The sequence below is a fragment of the Molossus molossus genome, unplaced genomic scaffold (assembly GCF_014108415.1).
Source record: "Molossus molossus isolate mMolMol1 unplaced genomic scaffold, mMolMol1.p scaffold_m16_p_9, whole genome shotgun sequence".
NCBI classification, from domain to species: domain Eukaryota; kingdom Metazoa; phylum Chordata; class Mammalia; order Chiroptera; family Molossidae; genus Molossus; species Molossus molossus.
In genome coordinates this window covers 30,868,107-30,890,531 of record NW_023425403.1, presented here as the reverse complement: position 1 = coordinate 30,890,531, position 22,425 = coordinate 30,868,107, and the positions used below count along the sequence as shown (strand labels likewise).

General features: G+C 41.0%; 1 protein-coding gene across 1 annotated transcript in view; it reads right to left on the bottom strand.

Moving 5' to 3' along the window:
* The window catches only part of HGSNAT (heparan-alpha-glucosaminide N-acetyltransferase), a 28,947-nt gene extending 10,725 nt beyond the window's left edge, over nt 1–18,222 (bottom strand). Inside the window, exons 1-9 of the mRNA XM_036249784.1 lie at nt 17,967–18,222; nt 14,149–14,264; nt 9,899–10,035; nt 9,559–9,680; nt 7,134–7,203; nt 3,786–3,855; nt 2,993–3,102; nt 790–866; nt 45–75 (exon numbers count right to left, since the gene is read on the bottom strand). Of these exons, the coding sequence (XP_036105677.1) occupies nt 45–75; nt 790–866; nt 2,993–3,102; nt 3,786–3,855; nt 7,134–7,203; nt 9,559–9,680; nt 9,899–10,035; nt 14,149–14,264; nt 17,967–18,222 (989 nt within the window). The remainder of the gene's footprint in view (nt 1–44; nt 76–789; nt 867–2,992; nt 3,103–3,785; nt 3,856–7,133; nt 7,204–9,558; nt 9,681–9,898; nt 10,036–14,148; nt 14,265–17,966) is intronic.
* Nucleotides 18,223–22,425: the final 4,203 nt, after the last annotated feature.

Here is a 22,425-nt window from a genome sequence, read left to right as displayed (position 1 = left end):
TTGCAGATGACCGGCAGCAGAGCCGCGGCAGACTGCTAACTCACCATGGGAATACAAGGTCAGCCACCGTCAGTCCTGCAGAGAAACACACACACATAAAGTAAGGAAAAGGACTCTAGAGTGTGAATACTTTCTTAATCTAGAGTGGCCCCATTCTATTCTAAGGTATAGGAAAAGTAAACTCAGAGTTCAAAGGAAAACACTGTGAAGTAACACACACAGGCACTCCAGGGGGACTCTGCAGCCCGTCCCTGGGCCTAGCGCATTGCCTAAGCGCATAGCTGGGCCCGGGAGAACCAAAGGAGAAGTTTGTGGACAAGTCTGTTACCCTTAAGCAGTACTATTCAAAATCCATTCTTAAGCCAACCCCCAAGGCAGATGCACTGCCGTCACTCAGCACCCATCAGACCACGCTCAGGTCAATGGCACCCCAAGGACGACCATGAATCTCAGACAGCATGTACATGGCTGTACTGAAAGGCACATCTAGAACATGACAAGAATCATTTACAACTAAGTTCTTGACGACATCTGCAGAGTCCCACAGTCCTATAGCAGAGACCTTGGACTCTACATATTATCACAGTGAAGCATTACAGAGCCACAGAACACACAAAAAAGAACAACAAAATAACCTAAAGGTCATTCTATGGGGGCAGGAGCTCAGCAGACCCAAGGAAGCTGCTGGGGCCTCATCTCTGGCTCCTGGGGGACACCAAGTAACACTTCTGCCCACAGTTCTTAGAAGGGGTCCTACTTAAGCAATGCTACCTTCAGGAAATAACTTACCATTCCAACTGGCGTGTTTGAAGTACCAGTATTTTCCTCCTCCATAATTAACGAAGACCATGACGATGAGAGCTATCCTGGAAAGCAAGAAGGAGCACACTTTCAGGGCTCACGCATGTGACAAAGAATGGCCTGACTGCCAGGGACACACTTGCAATCACAAGGCACAGTTATGACACAAGAGGACACTGACAGAGCGAGGAATGATTACTTCTCATCGCTACAATTAGGACCCTACACCAAAGTCTCTCTGTTGCCAGTATTTCCAGCATGACAAAGTGTTAAGAAAAATTTACACTGACAGTAAACTGCATAACTTGAAAACAAAGCAAAACATTCTCAATCTCTCAATGTTGTGATAATTATTTAGGTGTCTCAAGTTCTTCAACTGTTGAAGGCATACAGTTAATACAGTCAGAGCGGAGGTTCAAATCTTGGGTCCTTCTCTCTTATGAGCCATAAGACCTTGGGCAAGACTCTGATCAGGAACCTCAGTGTGCTTCTCTGTAAAAGAGGGAACCTACCTCACGCAGGAAACACTGGGACTCTTAAGAATAATGTACATTACAGCACCTAACCAGGGCTTGGCAATTTTAGGCACTTAATAAATGTTAGTTCCTGTCTACCTGTGAACATTTTATCTCCAAAAGCGGAAATGAGAATCAGAAAGAAAGAGAAATACAATAAAACTGATTCTGGATATGCTACTGTTTTATGTGAATTCTGCAGAATGCAGGGAAGGAAGACTTTAGTATGCTAATGGGTGATCTGTAGGGACTCTGGAGCCCAACTGCCTAGAATCAAATCTTGGCTGTCTCAGTCCCTGAGTGAACTTGGACAAGTTATTCAACTCTGAAGCTCAATTTCTTCATCTGTGAAACGGACATATTAAAAGTATATACCTCATAGGATTGTTAAGAAAGTAAATAAATTAAGACAAATTGAACAGTGGCTGGCACGTGGTGAGAACTCAAAAGTGTTGGCAATTGTTATTATTATCTTTTTTGTTATTATTACCTGGCTTCAAATATATACACCAGAAGCACTCAGAGCTTTGGTGAGGCTGGGACAAAATTATAAGGTTATTACTGGAGTTTAAAAGACCTCAGTGAGCCTTGGCCGGTTTGGCTTGGCAGTTAGAGCATCATCCCATGGACCAAAAAGTTAAGGGTTCGATTCTGGTCAAGGGCATGTTCGTCGGTTGTGATTCGATCCCTGGCCCCGGTTGGGGTCGTACGGGAGGCAACCAATTGATGTGTCTCTCTCACATCAATGTTTCTCTCTCTCCCCCTCCCTCCCACTCTATCTGAAAATCAATGGAAAAATACCCTCGGGTGAGAATTAAAAATAATAATAAAAGACCCCAGTGAGTAGAAATGGAAGGCCTGATACCTAGATATTTATTTTCAGTTATATAATTTTACACTTCATTTATGGAGTTTGGTCCTGGCCTTCATTCTTCTACCAGAACTATGAAATAATAACAGTTTACTATATGACACTGTGGATTTATTATCAAAAAGTCCTGACAGCCCTGGCCAGTTTTGCTCAGCAGTTAGAGCATCAGCCTGCGGTCCAGAGAGACCCGGGTCCGGTTCCCGCTAAGAGCACATACTTCGGTTGCTGTTTGTCCCCGGCCCTGGCTGGTCGTCTGGGTGGCAGCCACTCAATGTGTCCCTTTCACGTCAATGTTTCTCTCTCTCTCCCTCCCACTTTATCTGAACAAAAAAATGGAAAAATATCCTTGGGTGAGGATAAAAAAAAAAAAAGTCCTGACAGTCTAGCTGTTTTGCTAGGGCGGTGAGGGCTGAGGACTGACTCCTTTGAGTGTGGTGTTTCCTTTCTAGACTGGCGCGTCTTCTCATTTGTCAAGCTCCTGACCGGACATGGGGGTGCAAATGGACGTGGGGGACTCGAGCACAGCTCCTTGCCCAAATGCAAATGACCTTAACTCAGCAGAATCTACCTGCCGCTGGGAACTCGCTCTGGTCTTGGCCCACCACTCCTCTCTACCGACACCGTGTACTGGCTATCATGCCGCCTCTCGAGTAGAGAGGCTGCTGCTTTATTTTTATAGCAAGAAATCCTTTCCAGCCTAGAAAGTAAAAGATATATAAAGTACCTTAATGTAAAAGTGCATTTATGTATAAACATGTACTCTTAGACTATCTATGCCCACCGTGGCACAAGGGAGCCCGCGTACCCTCTGAATGTGTCCACGCAGCGGAGGCGCAGAGGCACCACGGACGGACGCCAGGCTTCGGGCTGGGCATCTTCACCGAGCTGGCCTGCCCTGCTTGGAGAGCCCAGCTCCTTCAGAAAAAAGGGGAGAAGGACAAGATAATTTATGACACGAGGGAGTAAATGTCACTGTTCTGTTGTTTAGGGAGAAATTAACAGAGTGGAAAGCTAAAGATCGTTGTTCTGAACAATGCTTCGATTTGCTTTTGTAAAGATCCCATCTGGAGGTTTGGTTTTTCGCTTTATTTCGTTCTGTGCCTTCTGCTGAGCTCACAATGCCCATGTTGATACACAACCACAAAGAACTGGCCCGTAAGGGCATCTGGTATAAGTGTACAAGCAAGTATGTCCACAAATAGACATACATAGTCCATAATGAATTTTTTAACACAAGTAATATGCTTAGTTATCTCAGTAGGCTATCACATTTATAGATTCAATACTGATGTCTCTCTTGTTTTAGTAGTGACACTCTCTGCCTAACTGGACTGACTCAACAGTACTGCCTGCAGAGTGAAAATGTTCCATCATGCACCACAAGGCAGCCTGGAGTCCCACCTCACTGAAAACACAGAAGGGACAGTGTCTTGCAGAGGAGCTGAGAGAAGGCAGTGCTTTATTAAGAATACAGGACACATGACCTCCACAATATAAATAAGATTAATTAAGCGAGATACTAAAAATTATGAAATAATTTGTAAATTCCAAATCTAGAAAACCACCCAGACCACACATGATGCAGTCTAATAACTCACAGAGTTGATGAGGCGATCGGTTTCCCGAGAATTTATTGTTTTAGAAATCCAATTATTAAAGTCATCCAAACTGCAAATAAATAAAAGTCTCAGTTAATTTATTTTCTTTGGCAGAATGTTCAAAATCATATTAATAACTAATAAAAAATTTAAAGTTCATTTTCCACACAAGTCAAAGAATGAAAACATTTTAATTTTTTAACAAAACATAAGTAGAAATCAAAGTTTATAGCAGTAGTTATTTTTAAATGTTCAACTCTTATAGCATAGTTTCCTTATCAATAAAAATAGGAATAAAGATAAGAGCCTTCATTCAAGAGTTGTTGTAAGGGTTTAATGAGATTATTATTCCCTGTGGCTAGAATTCTTATTAATAATACTATTAAAATTAAAATAGCAAGAAATTTCGAACAAACACTCAATACAGAAGTGATTAAACACAGTAAAAAACAGCTGTGTAACAGGGTGAGGTGCAGCGATTAAAATAAGAACGTGGCCTCTGCACACAAATATAACTGTGAAGAACACAAAGCAAAAACTCATTACACAGACTCAATTACGACGAAATAAAAATGCACATATGCATACTGCGAAAGTTTGAAAGTAACTCTGGAGTAATTCAAATTAATTTAATTAATATATTGGGTTCTTTTTTTCTAGAAGGGTACTTTAGTTCTAAAAGACATCCAGATGATATAAACTGATTTATATGATTAACAAGAGAAAAATACATTAACTGGTTTTTCTTTAAAATGAGATTTCTACTTCCCACATGTTTTTGTTTTTTTTTTTTATCCTCACCCGAGGACATTTTTCCATTTTTTGCACAGATAGAGTGGGAGGGGGAGAGAGGAAGAGAGAGGGAGAGAGAAACATCGATGTGAAGGGACACACCGAGTGGCTGCCACCCGCACGACCAACCAGGGCCGGGGACAAACTGCAACAGAGGTACATGCCCTTAGCGGAAACTGAACCCGGGTCTCTCCGGACCGCAGGCCGACGCTCTAACCGCTGAGCCAAACCGGCCAGGGCCCCCACATGTTTTATATAAATGTTGCACATTTGAACTATCCAATGAAGGGGATTTTTTTCCTTTTCTTTCTTTTATCATGGAACGTTTCAAGCATACGAGGACATAGACAAACTAGTATAATAAAGCTCATGGACCCACCTCCCAGCTTCAGCAAGTATCTACGCAAGGTCAGTCTTACTTCCTCTACATTCCCACACATACCCCCTTTTATTTGAAGGAATCCCAGATATCGTATCATTTCATCCATAAACACTTCAGTACATATCTCTAAAAGATAACAACTTTCCAATTTTTAAACATAACTGTAGTATCTTTATTACATTTTAAAATATTATCAATAATTCCTTAATATTATCAAATAACCAGTTCAATCTCAGTAGTTGAACATGATCCATATATCCATTAAATTTCTTCTCTTTTTTCCCCCCTACAACTCAACTCCTATTTCTAGTTTATTCAGCACTATTACACAAAAAAACATTAAAATAGAAACATCTAAGGAAGGGTGAATAGAAGAAATTAAAATATTTTAAAATTAAAGAATTTAAAAAACACTTAATTTTCTTGTACATGCTTGTTCTCCAAGTGAAAGGAGGGAAGCTGTATTCTTACTACTTTTTTTTTTTAATTTTTTTTCTTTATTGATTTTAGAGACAGGAAGGGAGAGGGAGAGAGAGAGAAACATCGATGAGAGAGAACATCGACTGGCCGCCTCCTGCACGCCCCCCACTGGGGATCAGCCCACACCCTGGGCATCGAACTGGCGACCTCTTGGTGCAGGGTCGAGGCTCAGCCACTGAGCCACACCGGCCGGGCTATTCTTACTACTTTTTCAGATTCTCTTCTAGTTCGGACAAACCTGAAATCCCCAGACTTTCATGGGCGTGCTGGGTGGAAAGTCATGGGGCAAGGACACGGGACTCTTGCTTTGCCCATAATAGCATTCTGCCTGCAGGCTGCAAAGGCAGAATCACATGCAAAGGAGAGTTTCAATTCCACAGTTGGGGGAAGTGGTATTTCCTCCCTTTGCGAGAGCTTGATATCAGCTACCAATTACTTTAGAAAGTGATGCAATAGATACATTCACATGAAAAGCACCAAAAGAAAAAAAATCCTAACAAATTGGAGCAGTGTTTGCATCTTATCCAAAGACTGACAAGATAATGTCTTAACTCAAAGAAATGAAACGCCTCTGCTAAAAAGGAGTTAGATTACACATTTGCTTCTTAGCAGCAAGTCATTCTTTTTCTTTTTTCCCCAATCCTTACCTGAGGATATTTTCATATTTATCTTCAGATGGGGGGAGAGAGAAACCTCAATGTGAGAGAGACACATCGGCTGGTTGCTTCCCACATGACCATGACCAGGGCTGCAGAGGAACCACAACCGAAGTACATGCCCCTGACTAGAATCAAACCTGTGACTCACTGGTCCAAGGACCGACGCCCTAACCGCTGAGACAAACTGGCCAGGGCGCAAGTCGTTCTTTTATCCCTACACACAGGTGTTTTCTACATGGAATTATTTCTAGGATGCACATAAGCAGAGGGTCAGAGTGCACACAGTCCCCAAAGTTGGAGGGTCTCCCCAAGCTAGCAACCTTAAAGTTAGGTTCTCTTTCTTCCAACTTGGATACAGTTTACCAATAAAATCTAGTGGTCCTCCCTGAGACCCTAACAGGCTGAACCCGTGAAAAATCTATCTTATTCCTTTTCAAACACACAAGAACTTTCCTTTGATTTGCTAAGCCTTGATCTATTTGACTTTCTTTTCCAATGTACTAATTCACTCTCAGCAGAATCACTGTTAAGACTTTAGTCTCAAGTTGCTAACCAAACAAAGAGGAGTCCATGCTGTGGTCCCAAGGTGCCACACCTCATCCTCCCTCTCTGCTGCCAGATGCCCTGGCTGGCAGGAGCTGGGAAGCTAGACTAGAAGGGTGGCCTCAGGGCTGAGTCAGAGAAAAGAAAGAAAAGTCCAGCGTGGCAGCCACCTCCTAAAATCATCACAGCCCACTTCTACTCGATATGAAACAGGATGTGAGAATCTTTCAGGAAATTATTTCTTAAGCATTTGCTTCTACTTTTTCAGCCATTGGGGAGGATTGAAGGCAAAGATCCATTAGAACTAGGTTATCATTTCCTTAAGTCAGGGATCATCTCTTACTACACTGAATCTCTAATACCTAGGGCTGGACGGGGCATGGTGGGCACAATAAGTATTCCTTTAATGAAAGAATAATGGTCAGTTGACGGGCCCAACTACCCTTTCTGAATATACTGTTTCTATGTTCTACTTTCCCCAGTTGTGCTTACCTCAACAAGAACTTTAGAAAGCACACAGCAATGATGACTGCTAGACCAACAAGGAACGCAATACACACAGCTATAAAAATAACAGAAAGCACATTATCACCGAAAATGTCATCATAAGAATCAAAGTTGTCATGTAATCACAATTAATCTGTAAATTAAAAAAAAAAAAAGCAAAAAAATAAATGAGGGAAAAGCCTATATTCTTATGCTAAATTTCCTACAAACAATTGAGAATACTTCATGGGGGGGGGGGGATTTTCATTATGAAAGATACCAAACATCTACAAAAATACAGAGAACTGTACAATAAACCAACATATATACCCGTCACCTAACATCATTTCACCCATACATCTCCAGTGGTATCTTAAAGCAACAGTCTTGTAAAAGATGTATTAGCATCCTGCAGCTCCTGACATGACCCACTGGGAAGGGCACATTACTTCTGCAATAATCCACCAAAAACACACTACCTCTGCCTCATCGTGAGAAATAAAATAAATAAATAAGAAAGTAAATCCAAATAACAAACTAACTGGTCAGTCCTCTTCAAAAGTGTCAAGATCATGAAAAACTAAGAGAGACTGAGGAACTGTCCTAGAAGAGACAACTGGAGAAAAATGAAGACTGTGGATCAGTTTATCAATGTTAAGTTCCTGATTTCAATAATTATGCATGGGATCACTGTACTATGACGATGTAGTTTAGGGGTTTAGAAAAAGCTGGGTAAAGGGTGTATGGGAACTCTTCTTTGTACTGTTTCTGAAAGTCTAAAATTGTTTCAGAATTTCAAGTTTTTAAAAAACAGACCTTTTGTGATATGATCACAATGTCATAAAAATTAATAATTCCCTGGCTAACTGTTTTTTGTAGTTAATATATTCAAATCAGGATCCAAACAAGGTGTGCATCTTGCATTTGCTTGTTTTGTCTCTTAAGTCTCATTTAGTCGTAAGCAGCCATGGACTTGATTTAAACACCAGGTCAGCTGTCGTCTATGAGTATGTCTCATGTTCTCGATCTTTCGGCATGCTTCCTCGTGGTATCACTGTTCTCCTATCCTCCAAATGTTCTGTACACGGGAAAGTAGCTGTAAAGCTTAGCTAAAAAAGTTCAAGGTTTGGGGGGAAGAATGCCTCCCAGGTGCTGCTGCGTCTTCCCACTGGACCACAGCGGAAGCACCTCCTGAGACTGATCATGTGTCTGACTTGTGTTCAGCCTGTGAAGGCCTGACCCCTCCTGTGTAAAGTTCCTGTTTCATTTAATGGTATCACCCATTGATGATTTTTTTTTTTTAAATCTTCTCCCAAGGATATGTTTTTACTGATTTAGAGAGAGCAAGAGAGAGAGAGAAAGAGAGGGAAACATGGATTGGCTGCCTCCCATGTGTGTCCCAACCAGGGATCAAACCCAAAACCTAGATATGTGCCCTGACTGGGAATCAAACTGGAAATCTTTTGCTGTACCAGATGATGCCCCAACCGAGTCACCAGGCCAGAGCCATGATTTTTTGCCTAAAGCAAGTATTTTATTAGGGGTTGCAAAATATTCTGCTCCTCTGCCATTTATTAACTGGAATTCTTCTCTAAAGAAATTACCCTCATCAACTAGGACTATTTAGTTATCCTAAAACATAGTTAAAACAGGAAAAACAGGATAAATGCTTAAATCTTTCCGTTCAACTGACAACTTTAAGTCACAGTAGTTAGCATCGGGTGTCCTGTTACCTCCAAAGGCAACCAGTGTTTTGTTTTTGTTTGAAGAGAGGGGTCTTGTTCTTTTTAGTTTCACAATGAACTCACTGGATTTTGTATATTCCATGTGTTTCCATCAATTACATTCATTATTCTTTTTAATACTTAAGTTGGCCTACACTGGCCCTTTCATACTTGTTCTTGTGTTCTTTTGACATGGTCTACAGTCTTCAACAGCCTCACTGTGAACAGTACTTACTAATGCTCTAGAGACTTATATTATCTAATGGAGGGCTCAGTGACATTTTCTTCAGTGGAGTTCTTACAGAATGAACAGTCCCCTTCTTAACCAAAGGTTGGACCTCTGGACTGTCAACGTAAGACACACACAGGAAATATTCTACCCTAAATACAAAAACAAGGAAAGATACTTGACAGTCGATTGCTCTATTTATAGTTTCTTTCTACTGCATTAACTTTTTTGGCTTATTTATGCTTCATAATTAAACCACTATGAGACTATGTTGATATGTAATGTTTTTATGTATCACATAATCTTCTTGGTATTTTAAATACCAATGACACAGTAAGTACATTTTAAATATACCATAATTATGAGACAGATAATTTATAATCCAGGTTTTAAATTACACACAGTGCTTCAAATAGTACTCGAAAACTAAAACATTTGAAAATGCAAATTTAAAAATCAACAAAGAGCATATACATACGAAGGTTACTGTCAACTGGATTCTTATTGACAATTATCTCACAAGCAATTTCATTGACTCCATTATGGACGGGCTTGACCAAGAGTGAATAGTTTCCAAATTCGCCAAATGTGTATTCCAGCCTATAAAGATTAAATAAAATTAAGAAAATGATTAAATTAGGAAAAAAGGAGTTGAAGTTTGGTTACATCATGAAGGCAGAGTGATAGGCATCCCTGGGTACAGACCAGGAAAGATAGAAATAAATATTCTGAAGGAAGAAAAAGCTAAATACCAAATAAGAAGAAAAGTAGAGAAAAAAGTACAGACTTCAGTAGGTCACAGCAAAGCAGGTACAAACCTACAAACTTCTTTCTCTTCCCACGTGTGGTTAAGTTGCAGGATGGACCTGTGCTGCGTGCTAACGGCCGCGGCTGCGATGCTAGGCGCCCCGGGCTTTGCACTCCCAGAAACGTTCGCCAGAACCTGAAGCAAACACTACACAATAAAAGGAGAAGCAGTGTTAGGGGTGCTTGATAGTCTGTTGGTTGTTGGAGGACATGAACATCCAGCTGAAGATCACGAGGTGACTTTTCTTTCATACTTATGAAAACAGAACGTAATTACAATAATTTAGATAAAATTTGCCTGTATAACTATGTGTTGTTATGGAACTACACAACTTTATTCGTATGTAAATGTGTCATATAATTAATAAATACAGCATACATTAAATCTTGCATTCTATTATTTTGATTATTTACCAAATAAACTTCCATGATTCTAATTTGCGTATTTATAATTTTTTATGATTGCATTATATTCCATCAAATATTATAATTATGAGTTTTTAGCTGCTTTCAAAGCTTATTTTAGCTTTTTATATGTAATTTATATAAATTATATATTTGTAGAATAAATGTATAATTTAAATGTTATATATATATTTATAATTTATATGTTATATTGTTTTACAAGATCTACACATGCTGCTCTTATTCATTTAAATTCTTTCCCTAAGATACATTTCTAAAAATAAAATTACTGGATAAAAAATAATCATTTTAATGGTTTTCGTTACATGTGCCAAATAGTACTCAAATAAGAAAAATTACAACAGTATATTTATTTCTCATTAGCCTTCCCAAGATTTAAAAATCATTCTTCTTTTTGTTCATGTACTAGATATTTATGATATCACAGCATTAAGATTACATTTTTAAATTACCAGTAGATAAAACAATTCTATATTCTTTTGTTATTTTGTTTCCTATGGTGTAAGCCATCTTTTAGATGCCAAATTCCCTTGAACGTAATTGTAGAAATATGTCATCCTCATATACTGTAATATTAAACTTTTAACTATCAAATATTTTCCCATTCTAATGCTTTCCTTTTCATCTTGTTATATTCTGTTGTTTTTAATTACAAGTGTTTAAAGTTTATATAGTTGTGCTAATCTGGCTTATCATTTCTTTCATTGCTTCATCAATTTTAAAATGTACTAAATATTTTAGTATTTTTTAAGTTTGTGGAGGTATTTTTTAAACTTGAATTCACTTGGAGCATTTGATAGAACTTATATAATAATTCTAAATACCTTTCCCTATGGTTTTAGTTTTAATATGTTAAATTCTTATGTAAATTAGCTTCTGCTTCTTATACTTACTTTGGTACTAGTCTTCACTTCTCTTTTTTTGCTACAAAAGCAGCTGTGGCTCCATAATGAATCTGACCTGTACCAGCATATCTCCCTGATGCCCATTATTTTTGGCTGTCCTTTGATTGTCTTGCTCATTTACTTTTTCATACAAATTTTGGAATTATTTATGCAGATTCCATAAAGTATCCATTGCTATATTAACAGTAATTGTGTTGAATATATGAACTTGGAAAGTACTATAATTTTTCCTATGCCTAGTCGTCATATCAGAATGCACTGGCTATCGCTCCATTTAAACCTGTATTTTTTTTCCATTAAATTTTTATCATTTTCTTTTCATGTGAGCTCTAAAGATTCCTCAAGGATAAAAAATGTCAACATAAATAAATCTTTCAATATGCTAACTTATCCTCCTTGATGAAATTTTATTTAAGATTTTTGAACCCATATTAATTAGAAAGACTGGCCTGTATTTCTTCTCATATTTTTGCCAGGTTTTAAGATGAATGTCCTATCTATACTGCAAAATAAATCAGATATCAAGCCATCATTTTTTTTGAGGAGTGGTAGTTATATTTGGGTCAATTTATACAGATTGAGAATTATTTATTATTTGAAAATGTAGAAAATTTTACCTATTTTTAGGTAGAGATATTTATTTCCAGATTTCTTAATCAGCTGCTGATCTCTTAATTTCTCAATTTTTAATTAATCTTGATATTATATTTTCTAAGGCAATCAACTTTTGAATTTCAAATTATCATCTTATAGCTGTCCATTGAACTATATTTTAATGACAGTGGCTATATATATCCTAATTTCTAATTTTATTAATGTCCATTGTTCTCTTCAATTTATCAATGATTTACCAATTGTGTGAGTTTTATTTTTAAAAATCATCTCTTGACTCGTTCCTATTTGGATTTTCCCCCCTATTTTCCAGTTTACATAATTATCATTTTTATTGCTTCCTCTTTTTCTTTTTGTTTGGAAATGATACTTTGCTTTCCAAAACCTTGAGATACATACTCAGTAGCTTTGTATTTACTCTTTTCTTCCTGATTAACATAAAAGCAGGATCCTGAGAATGGGGAGATAAAAAGCCACATAACAGGTGGGTAACCCAGAAAAATGCCACTTTACTTCTCTTTTATTTTTATTTATTTATTTATTTATTTTTCCTCACCCAAGGACATTTTTTTCGTTCAAGTAGAGTGGGAGGGAGAGAGAGGAACAGAGAGAGAGAGAGAAACATCGACGTGAAAGAGACACATCGAGTGGCTGCCACCCGCACAACCGACCAGGGCCAGGGACAAACTGCAACCGAGGTACGTGCCCTTAGCGGGAACCGAACCCGGGTCTCTCCGGACTGCAGGCCGACGCTCTAACCGCTGAGCCAAACCCGCCAGGGCCACTTTACTTCTCTTAATCTCAATATCCTGATATATCCTCTCTACTGGATTGTTGTAAAGATTAAATGAGATATAATATCTGAGACATGAAGCAGGCCCTCAGTAAACAGCACCTACAACTTCTATTATCATCATCTTTATTATTAGAAACATCTAAATACAATTTTTCATGAGAATTTCTTTGGCCAGATCAAAGATTTTTCTATGAAATATATTTTCCTTAGACAAAATTATGTCCATGCTCTTTTAAATAATTTAACATTTTTTTCTTGAGTTAGTCTTTTTTTTTATCCTCACCTAGGGACATTTTTCCATTTTTTATTCAGATAGAGCAGGAGGGAGAGAGAGGAAGAGAGAGAGAGAAACATCGACATGGGACACATCGAATGGCCGCCACCCGCATGACCCAACCAGGGCCGGGGACAAACTGCAGCCAAGGTACATGCCCTTAGCGGAAACCGAACCCGGGTCTCTGTAGACTGCAGGCTGCTGCTCTAACGGCTGAGCCAAACCAGCCAGGGCTTGAGTTAGTCTTATGTAGTGATTTCTTCTGTGTGTGTGTGTTTTTTTTTTATTCTTCATTCTGTCACCAGCATCACTGGTTTTTTGTACCAATGATTCTACCTCCCCTAAAGATGCTCTTACCTCCCCTTTGGCTATAACTTGATAATGAAGTCTTTTTTCCCCTCAATTTGTTTTCCAAAGATTTTATACCTTTAGGAAGTCTGTTTAGAAGACATTTTGCTCATTCCCTGAATTATTTATGACTCTTGTTGCTACTGTTGATTTTTTTTTCAGTTTTTTTTTTTTAGGTCCTTGCAGAATAAATCTTTTCTTTGTCTTAAACTACATTTTTTAATATTACAGATTTTCTTTGACTCACATTACTTTACAGAGTTTTCAGTGGGATTAATCAAATAGAGGAAGGATGTATTTCTCCATCATCTTTTCAGCTGGTACCCAAACTCGGGTTTACTATACATTCAAATTCCTCCTCGAAGGTAGTATGCTGAAGCTCTCCATTTTATTTGGAAATAAAGAATACTTTATTCTACATGGAAGACTAGCCTCATCCTTAAAAAGCAAAAAGGCCTAGAATAGGAGTAAAGCCTTCAGATAAAATAAATTCTTTATCATCAGAGACGCAGATCCCCGGAATAACTGCCACTCTGCCTCAACATGAGCCTCCCCACTGTCCTCACCACCCTCACCCTTGAAGAATATCCAGGTGTCTCACTCCCTTCTCTGGTCCAGCAAGAGGGCTATGCATTAAGCAAAGAAGTGAAATAAAACATGCTCCATCAATTTTGCTCATCACTGAGAACTGGGTTTTAAAAAAAATGTGTAGTGGAAAAGATAAATGTTGCTCATTGATAGACATTCTCCCTGATTATATTTTTCTGAATATATAGCATGTTTATTTCCTTACCCATAAACTGAAGTTAACATGTGAAGGGCTTTGGGTATGAGAGCATCAAGGTTATATCAAACTATCCCCAAAGTAAACAAAACTGTGAACACGAACACGATACCTACCTGATAACAGCGTTCAGAATTCCAGTAGACAGTCAAGTTTGTCCCAAATAGTTCATTATGGATGAGCAGCAAAGCCTGGTCCATCTTCAGTTCTACATGCCTTTTGCTGTCTAAATCTGGTAAGAATTAGAAAAAAAAATCAGAGAATAACGAAGTACCTGAAAAATGTGTTAGAGACGTCACAGGAGTGCTGCTCAAATGCCTGCATTCTGGGGTCTCTGATCCCTTATTCTGTGTATACACAGGTATGCATGCATGCATGCATGCGCGCGCACACACACACACACACACACAGAGCCTCTTTTGCATAGGTGCCTTTACTACACATGAGGACTCAGTCAACACCATTCATGCTCAGTGTGTAAAAGGCCTGTGTAAGGACTTTACATTCATCAAGTGCTAAGATATGACAAGCACTGAATTTTGCCGTTTCCAGACATCTTCTATTTTGATCATCAGACAATCTCATGAACTAGGTATTTTCTCCATTTTACAGATGAAGAAATTAGGGCTCACAAGGATTACAAAACTGCCCAAGGGCACGGTTTTCCTGTGAAATGTTTTGATCTGTTTTGAACCCAATTTGTGTCGTTCCAAAGTTCAAACCTTCCTCAGCCACGTTACTCAGCTCTGAGTGTGGTATGGGCAGCAGGAGACCTGCAGAACCCCCAGACCTACTGGGGCAAGACGAGCAGGTCAGCAGGATATGTGGGGGACTTGTCTGCCCTTTCATTAAAGTCTGAGAAGCTCTGCTTTATATCACTTTGGTCTGGAGTTCTGAATCTCCTTCTAGTTTCCACAGCAGATCTGGGGTGCTGAGGAGAGAGTATACAGTTGTCCTTCACCACTTCACCCTTCGACTTTCGCGGCTTCACTCTACCACGGTTTTTTCAAATATATTTATTAAAAAGTTGATCGAGACAGTGAAAATGATACAGCATGCACTCAGTTGCATGAGTCAATTATACACCCCTGTATTACAATTAAAATTAAAATTACTGTATGTATGGACTGTAGGTCTATGTATTCGAGCACCCCAGGAATCCTTCAGTGCAGGGGTGCAACCGCTAGAGTCTGGAACGGATTAATCACGATAAATGAGGGATGACTATAAATCTCAGTCTGAAGGGCAGTGTTCAACTTGGCTGAGAGCTCCCCACTTTATTAGATGCTCTTAGGAGTCCACCAAGACATGCACATTCTAAATTTAAGTTTGCCAAGTTTGGAGAAAAATAAAGTAAATTATTACTAGCTAAAACTAAAGCAAAATGCTTCATTGAGACCAATGGGACCATTTATATCTAATATTATATTATATGAAGGAGAAATTAATTTACCCTCTAGCCTCCAGGCAAAGGGAAAACAAGGGAAACTGTTTAATAACACAACTAGAAAGGTAATAATCTAGCCTCTTTTATTTAGTAATATGAAAGCTTCCTTCAGGGCTTCAAAAGAACAAAAAATACTAAAGCCCTGATCTACTCCAGACCAAACTATATCAGAATCTGTACCCCAACCAGCATGCTTTTTAAAATATCCTCCCCAAAACAACAAAAAATCCCCCAAGTAATTCCAATATGCAGCCAAGGTTGAACACAACAGCTAGAGAGACTGAGCGCAAAGCCAAGGGACTTTGACACCTTTGTACTTTTTTGCATTATTTGAACATATTTTTTTAAACCAAAGAGTCTGTATCAGTCAAACAAATAAAGGATGCAATTCCTAAACCATCCGATATGACACTGAAATTGAATCTGATGATCAGTTTCAAGAGAAAGCTGCCAATTTCTGACACAGCTGACTAGAAATGCTAGGGTAACACTCAAGGAGCATCATCTATCTACAAAAGAGCAACTCCCTCCTCCTCTTTCTGTCTACAATGTCTAGGTGAGGAAATAAACCAAATAAAATCACTTTTCAATAGTCCTAGGGTAATGGTATTATTTGTGTATTTGATTTTAATTCAATTTCCTAATATTTAACTTCTGGTTCTAGCTCTCTGCTCAGGAGTGTCTTTGCTGGGCATATTTTAAAGGACATAACCTACTACATTTAAAAAAAAAATCTTTCAAGTAAACTTGAGTCCTCAAATCATCTGAATACGTAGTTCTTAGTGGGAAGTTGTCCAGCCCAAACCTGGGCTCCAGGTGCCACTGAACGTCTGGCTGTCCTCTCAGCACAGCTTGATGAAGGTTCTGGGGTGGATCTTTTAAGAATACTATGTTTTCCTTCACTATATACAATCACTATTTGCAAACTACTTTTTTTCCCCTAAAATAACGATCACTATGGATTGCTGCTAAAATACAAAGAAAGAGCATTGTGTGGACCTGTCCCTGACAGTTGTGACTGGGCAGATTATGTAACCTCTTGGGCTCTGTTTCCTCGATTATAAAAGGAGGGGACAGGAAGAGACTGAGCCGAGGGGTGGGGGAGTCAGCCTATAAAACGTAGTCAGCTGAACTGCTTCTTCAAAATGTATTTTGTGTTGCCCTATAAGATTCTGATTGGGGAGGAGGAGCAGTCTGACACCCAAGCCCAGTGTTCTGATACAGAAAGGGTGATCACAGAAGGGAAAAGAGAGGTAGGTGACTCTACCATCCCACCTTCCCCAAATGCTGACCGGTCTGGGTTTGCTGCACTTGCTGATCTCACAATTCCTGACCAAAACCTCGCCTGGAGAGGGCTGTGGGATCCTTGTTCCAGGAGTCTAGAGAAAAGCCCTGGAACTTGTATTTTCCACCATTTCCCCAGGTGAGTTCGGACACCAGACGTCAGGGAAACAGAAGATGCGCTGACTGCCTCCCCTCCCGGCGGCCGCACATCAGAATCTCCCCCGGCCCCGCCCCTTTCCCGGCAAAAATAGCCCCCAGGCTCCTTCAGGCTTGAACTTCACTCTGTGACATTCTCGCAAACCGCAGGGTGCGGGTGACCACAACCTCCACTGCCCCTCCTGTCACCTCCGAAGTAAGTCTCCTAAGGGAGGCTGGAGGGCATTCCATGAGATCGGACTTGGAGTTTTAACGACCAATCCTGCAGTCACCGCCCTCCCCGCGCCACTCCCGCTGAGTTTCACTCCACGCTGGCCATTTACGCCTGAGTGCAACCCCAGCGTCCGGCGAGGCCTTTCGGGGCTGCGGCAGGCGGGGGTCCCGCAACTCAGCCACGGGGCAGGGCGGCGCCCCCGCTCCAGCTTCCCCGCCCCGCCGCGTGCCACCCGCCGAGTCCTCTGTGTCTGGGGAAGGGACTTCGCTTGGGCGGAAGATCCACCGTGCAGTGGTTAGAAGAGCGATGCGCGTTGTACACCGCTCTTGGTCAGCCCGCCTCTTATCTAGCTTTGCCTCTGGGGAGGAACAGGTCTCCCGAGGACAGGCACCCAGAGACAAAAGTCGCCTGAAGACATGGGTGCCCCGCAGCATCGGGGCGGGAGGTGGGCGGGGCGCGGGGCTGACTCTCTGAGAGGCCGGCGCCCGTTCCCGCCCCGCTGTCCCCGAGCTTTCGCCCCTGGGTGGTGCCGTTTGGATGCTCCCACCACACTGCGCGACGCCGACCCGCGCGGTGACAGACACGGCAGCCAAACGTGCCAGCGCGCAGGACTCCGGGCCGGGCTCTCGCAGCCGCGCAGCAGAAACAAAACTCCAGTTCCGGAGCATTGCTCTTCCGAGCGCTCGCGAACCAGCGTCACGAGCCAGGAGAGGGCGTCGCGAGCAGGGAGGGAGCGTCGCGAGCAGGGCGGGGGCGTCGCGTCGCTCCAGGGAGGGGGCGGTCGCGCGTGCCCCCGGGCCCGGCAGCCGGAGGGAGCCCCGGCGCGCACTCACCTCGCGTGCTGCGCTCCAGGGAGGCGCCGGGGGCCAGCAGCGCGGCGCTCAGCACGGACGCGGCCAGCAGCAGCAGCGCGGCCAGCGCCGAGCCCGCGGCCCGCGCCCAGCTCATGCCGCCCGCCGCCGCCGCCGCCACGGGCCGCCGCTCCCGCCCGGGCGCCGCCTCGGCTGCCGCTCCTCCTCCTCCTTCGCCGCCGCCGCCGCGCTCCCGAGCTCTGCGCTTCTTCGCGGCGCACGGCCGCGCGCCCGTCATCGCCGCCTTTCGAATGCCGTCACCGCTGCCTGAGTCACCCGGGGGGGCGGGGACGTGCTGGAGCCAGGGGCGTTGCCAGCCGGTGCGGGCAGGTCCGCGGGCCGGGCCACCCTAGGACCTGCGCTCCGGGAACCTTACTAAGTAAGGGACCAAGATTCTCTCTCCATTGCGTAGTGCTTTTTTCCTCGGGGAAGCATCCAGAAGAGAGGCCCTCCGCAGGCCACAAGCCACTGCTCCCGTCTCTGATCACTCCCCTGAGCGACATCCTGTTAAATTCCTGCATCCAGCCATTCGCCATGCAAATGGGTGTTGTTAGTGTCCTCTGTCCACTGTTCTGGAAATGTCATGGTAAGTCAGACAGACAGAGTTCCAGTCCCAAGGCGTTCACTAGCTTTGCATCTGGAGAGATGAGATTTAAAAGCCATCATGTGGTACCACCACTTTGAAGAGCTCTTTGCTAGTCTCTGATAAAGTTCAAGGCGAGTAGGCACGATGACCCTGCAGTTGCACTCCCAGCTATATGACTGGAGAAACTGCCATCCATATAGAGAGACATGTACAATAATGCTTGTAGCAGAATTTTTTATAATTTCAAAAACCTAGAAACAATCTAAATGTCCATCAGTGGAGGAAATACACTGTGGTATATATAACAGCAGTAGCAATGATCTAGAGTTACATGTATCGAAATGGATGAATCTCAAAATAAGGCAGAGAGGAAAATGCAAGTTGCAGAAATACCTTCCTAAAAACTTATATGTAAAGTGTAAAGCCAAGAAAAACAATACAAAGTGTTGTTTAGTGACAAATACATATGTAGTAAAAATATAAGAACATGTATGGAAAGATAAACACTAAACTCAGAACTAACACATTGATGTTTCTCTCTCCCCCCCTAAACTCAACAAAAACATATCCTCCATGAGGATTAAAAATAAAAAGGACTAAATGTTTCAACAAGGCAAGGATATCTGCCCTCACCAATTCTACTCAGCACTGTCCTGGAGGTCCTAGTCAGTGCAACAAGGCAAAAGGAAAAGAAAAAAAAAGTGTATACAGATGGCTTTATTCAAACATGGCATGAATGAATGTATGTGTAGAAAACCTTAAGGAATCTCCCCCCACCTCCCAAAACTATGAGAACTTATAAGTGAATTTAGCAAGGTCACAGAATTCAAAGTCAATATACAAAAATCAATTGTATGTTTATAACCTAGATGTAAACAAAAGTGGAATTTCACTTATTAAAAATAGCATTCACAGTGGAATTTTTAAATTAAATTTATTGGGGTGACATTGGTTAATAGGATCATATAGGTTTCAAGTGTACATTTCTGTGATACAAGATCTATATATTGCACTGTTCCCACTACCCAAAATCAAATCATCTTCCATCACCATATATTAGGCCCTCTTCACCCCTAGCCCTCAACCCCCTTCCCTCTGGCAATTACCACACTGCTGCATTTAACAAAACAAGTATAAGAACTGAACACTAAAAACTACAAAACATTAATGAAATTAAAGATGACTGAAATAGTTCGCGAGATCAAGCATGATAAGATGCCAGTTTGCCCCAAATTGAGCTATATAGATTCAGTGCAATCCAAATAAAAATTCCAGTAGGTTATTTGTTGCGCATGCTCCCGCGTGCGCACGTGTGTGTAGAAATTGACAAATGATTCTAAATTTTATACGGGAATGTAAAGTGATTTTCAAAAAGAACAACAAGCCCTCGCCGGTTTGACTCAGTGGTAGAGTGTCAGCCAGTGGACCAATGAGTCGCGGTTCAGTTCCGGCAACACATGTATGTTTCAGTTTGTCCCCAGCCCTGATCAGGGTCCTGTGGGAGGCAACCAGTCGATGTGTCCTTCTCACATCGATGTTTCTCTCTCTCCCTTCCACTCTGTCTGAAGATAAATAGAAAAATATCCTTGGTGAGGATTTAAAGAAAAAAAAAAAAAAAAGAACAAAGTTGCAGGTCTTGTACTACCCCAGTTCAAGATTTACTATAAAGCTATAGCAATCAAGATAGTGTGTTATTGGCATAAGGGTAGGAATACAGTTCAATAGAATAAGATAGAGAGCCTAAAAGTAAACCCAACTGGTTTTACACCAAGTTGCCAAAGCGATTTAATGGGATAATCTCTTTCTTAATGGTTTTATTGGTTTTTTAGAGACAGGGAGAGATAGAAACATCGATTTGAGAGAAATATTGATCAGCTGCCTCCTGCACACCCCCCACCAGGGATCAAGCCTGCAACCCGGGTATGTGCCCTGATTGGGACAATGCTCAAGCCACTGAGCCACACTGGCCGGGTGATGATCTTTTCATTAAATGATGCTAGAACACTTTTTTGGGGAAAAAAGTGAACCTTAACCCTTACCTCTCACCATACACAAAACTGAACTAGAAATGGATTATAAAACTCAATGTAAAAACTAAAACTATAAAACTCCTGGAAGAAAATAAAGGAGAAATCTTTGTTACCTTGAGTTAGGCAACGATTTCTTAAACAGCACATAAACCATTTAAAAACACAAACTTAAATAAAATACACTGTTGTCCTGGCCGGTTTGGCTCAGCAGTTAGAGTGTCGGCCTGTAGTCTAGAGAGACCCGGGTTCGGTTCCCACTAAGGGCACGTGTCTCAGTTGCAGTTTGTCCCTGGCCCTGGTTGGGTCGTGCAGGTGGCAGCCACTCAATGTGTCCCTTTCACATTGATGTTTCTCTTCCTCTCTCTCCCTCCCACTCTGTCTGAACAAGAAATGAAAAAATGTCCTCAGGTGAGGATTAAAAAATAAATAAAATAAAATAAAATACACTGTTAAGAAAATGAAATGGCAAGCCTCTGGCTGTGAGAAAAGATTTGCAAAAGATATGTCTGGTAACAGACTTAATTCCAGGTTACATAATGAACTCTTAAAATTTAATAAGCAAGTTATTTTAAAATGGGCAAAAGATTTACTCTCCTCCCGAGAAGATATATGAATCCAATAAACATGAAGATTCTCAGCATTGTTTTTCTTGGGAAAATGCAAATTAAAACTATAATGAGATGCCACTACACACCTAGAATGGCTAAAATTAAGTGGGCTGATAATAACAAGTGTTGGCTAAGATGTGTGAAGCTACTGGAACTCTCACACATTGCTAATGGGAATGTAAAATGGTACAGATGCTTTGGAAAACAGTTTAGAAGTTCCTTATAAAATTAAACATATACTTACATGTGATTATAGGAACACTCCTAGGTATTTACCCAAGACAAAAGACTTGTATTTAAATGTTAACAGCAGTTTTATTCATAATAGCCCCAAACTGAAAATAACCCAATGTCCATCAGCAGATGGCTGGATGAAGAGATTGTGGTACATACAAATACAGTGGAATATTACTCACCAATAAAAAGGTAGAAATTACTGATATAAAGAACAAGGATGGATCTCAAAAACATTCCAATGAATGAAAAAAGACAGGCACAAAAAGATTTAAACTATACTGTATGGTTCCAATTAGATGATATGCTGGAAAACATTCTAATCTTTCTAAAAAAGCAAGTGGAGTCGTTGCCTGGGGCCAGCAGTGAGGAAAGGCCTCAATGGGCTGGGACACCTGGGAAGTCCCAGGAAAGACAGACATGTTTTATCTGTAGGGGTGATGACATGAGTATGTCAGTATATCAAAACTCACTGAAATGTACACTTAAACTGCATTTTATTATATATAAACCAGGCTTTTGCCTTGGAAAATCAGATGGATGGTGTGCCATTTACAGATGTAGGAAATGGCAGCAGCAAATCTGAAGCAGGGAAGAGCTCTTGGAGAAATGTTGAATTTGAGATGTTCTGTGTGGACATGATTTCAGTTCACTTGGGTAAATACTTAGGAGTAGAATTGCTGGGTCATGGTAACTCTATTTTTAACTTTCTGAGGAATATCAGACTGTTTTCCAAAGTGGCTGCACCATTTTACACTCCCACCAGCAATGTATAAGGGTTCCAGTTCACATCCTCACCAACACTTGTTATCCTTTTGATTACACCCATCCTAGTCAGCTGAGGAGTTTTTATAACAAAAATCAGCAGTCAAAACAATGAGCATATTCTCTGATCACCCACAGGACCCAATCAACCACAGGCAGTAAACTAGGGGATAGGACTGATACTATTGCCCTATCAGTGCCGGTGGAGCCCTGCCTGA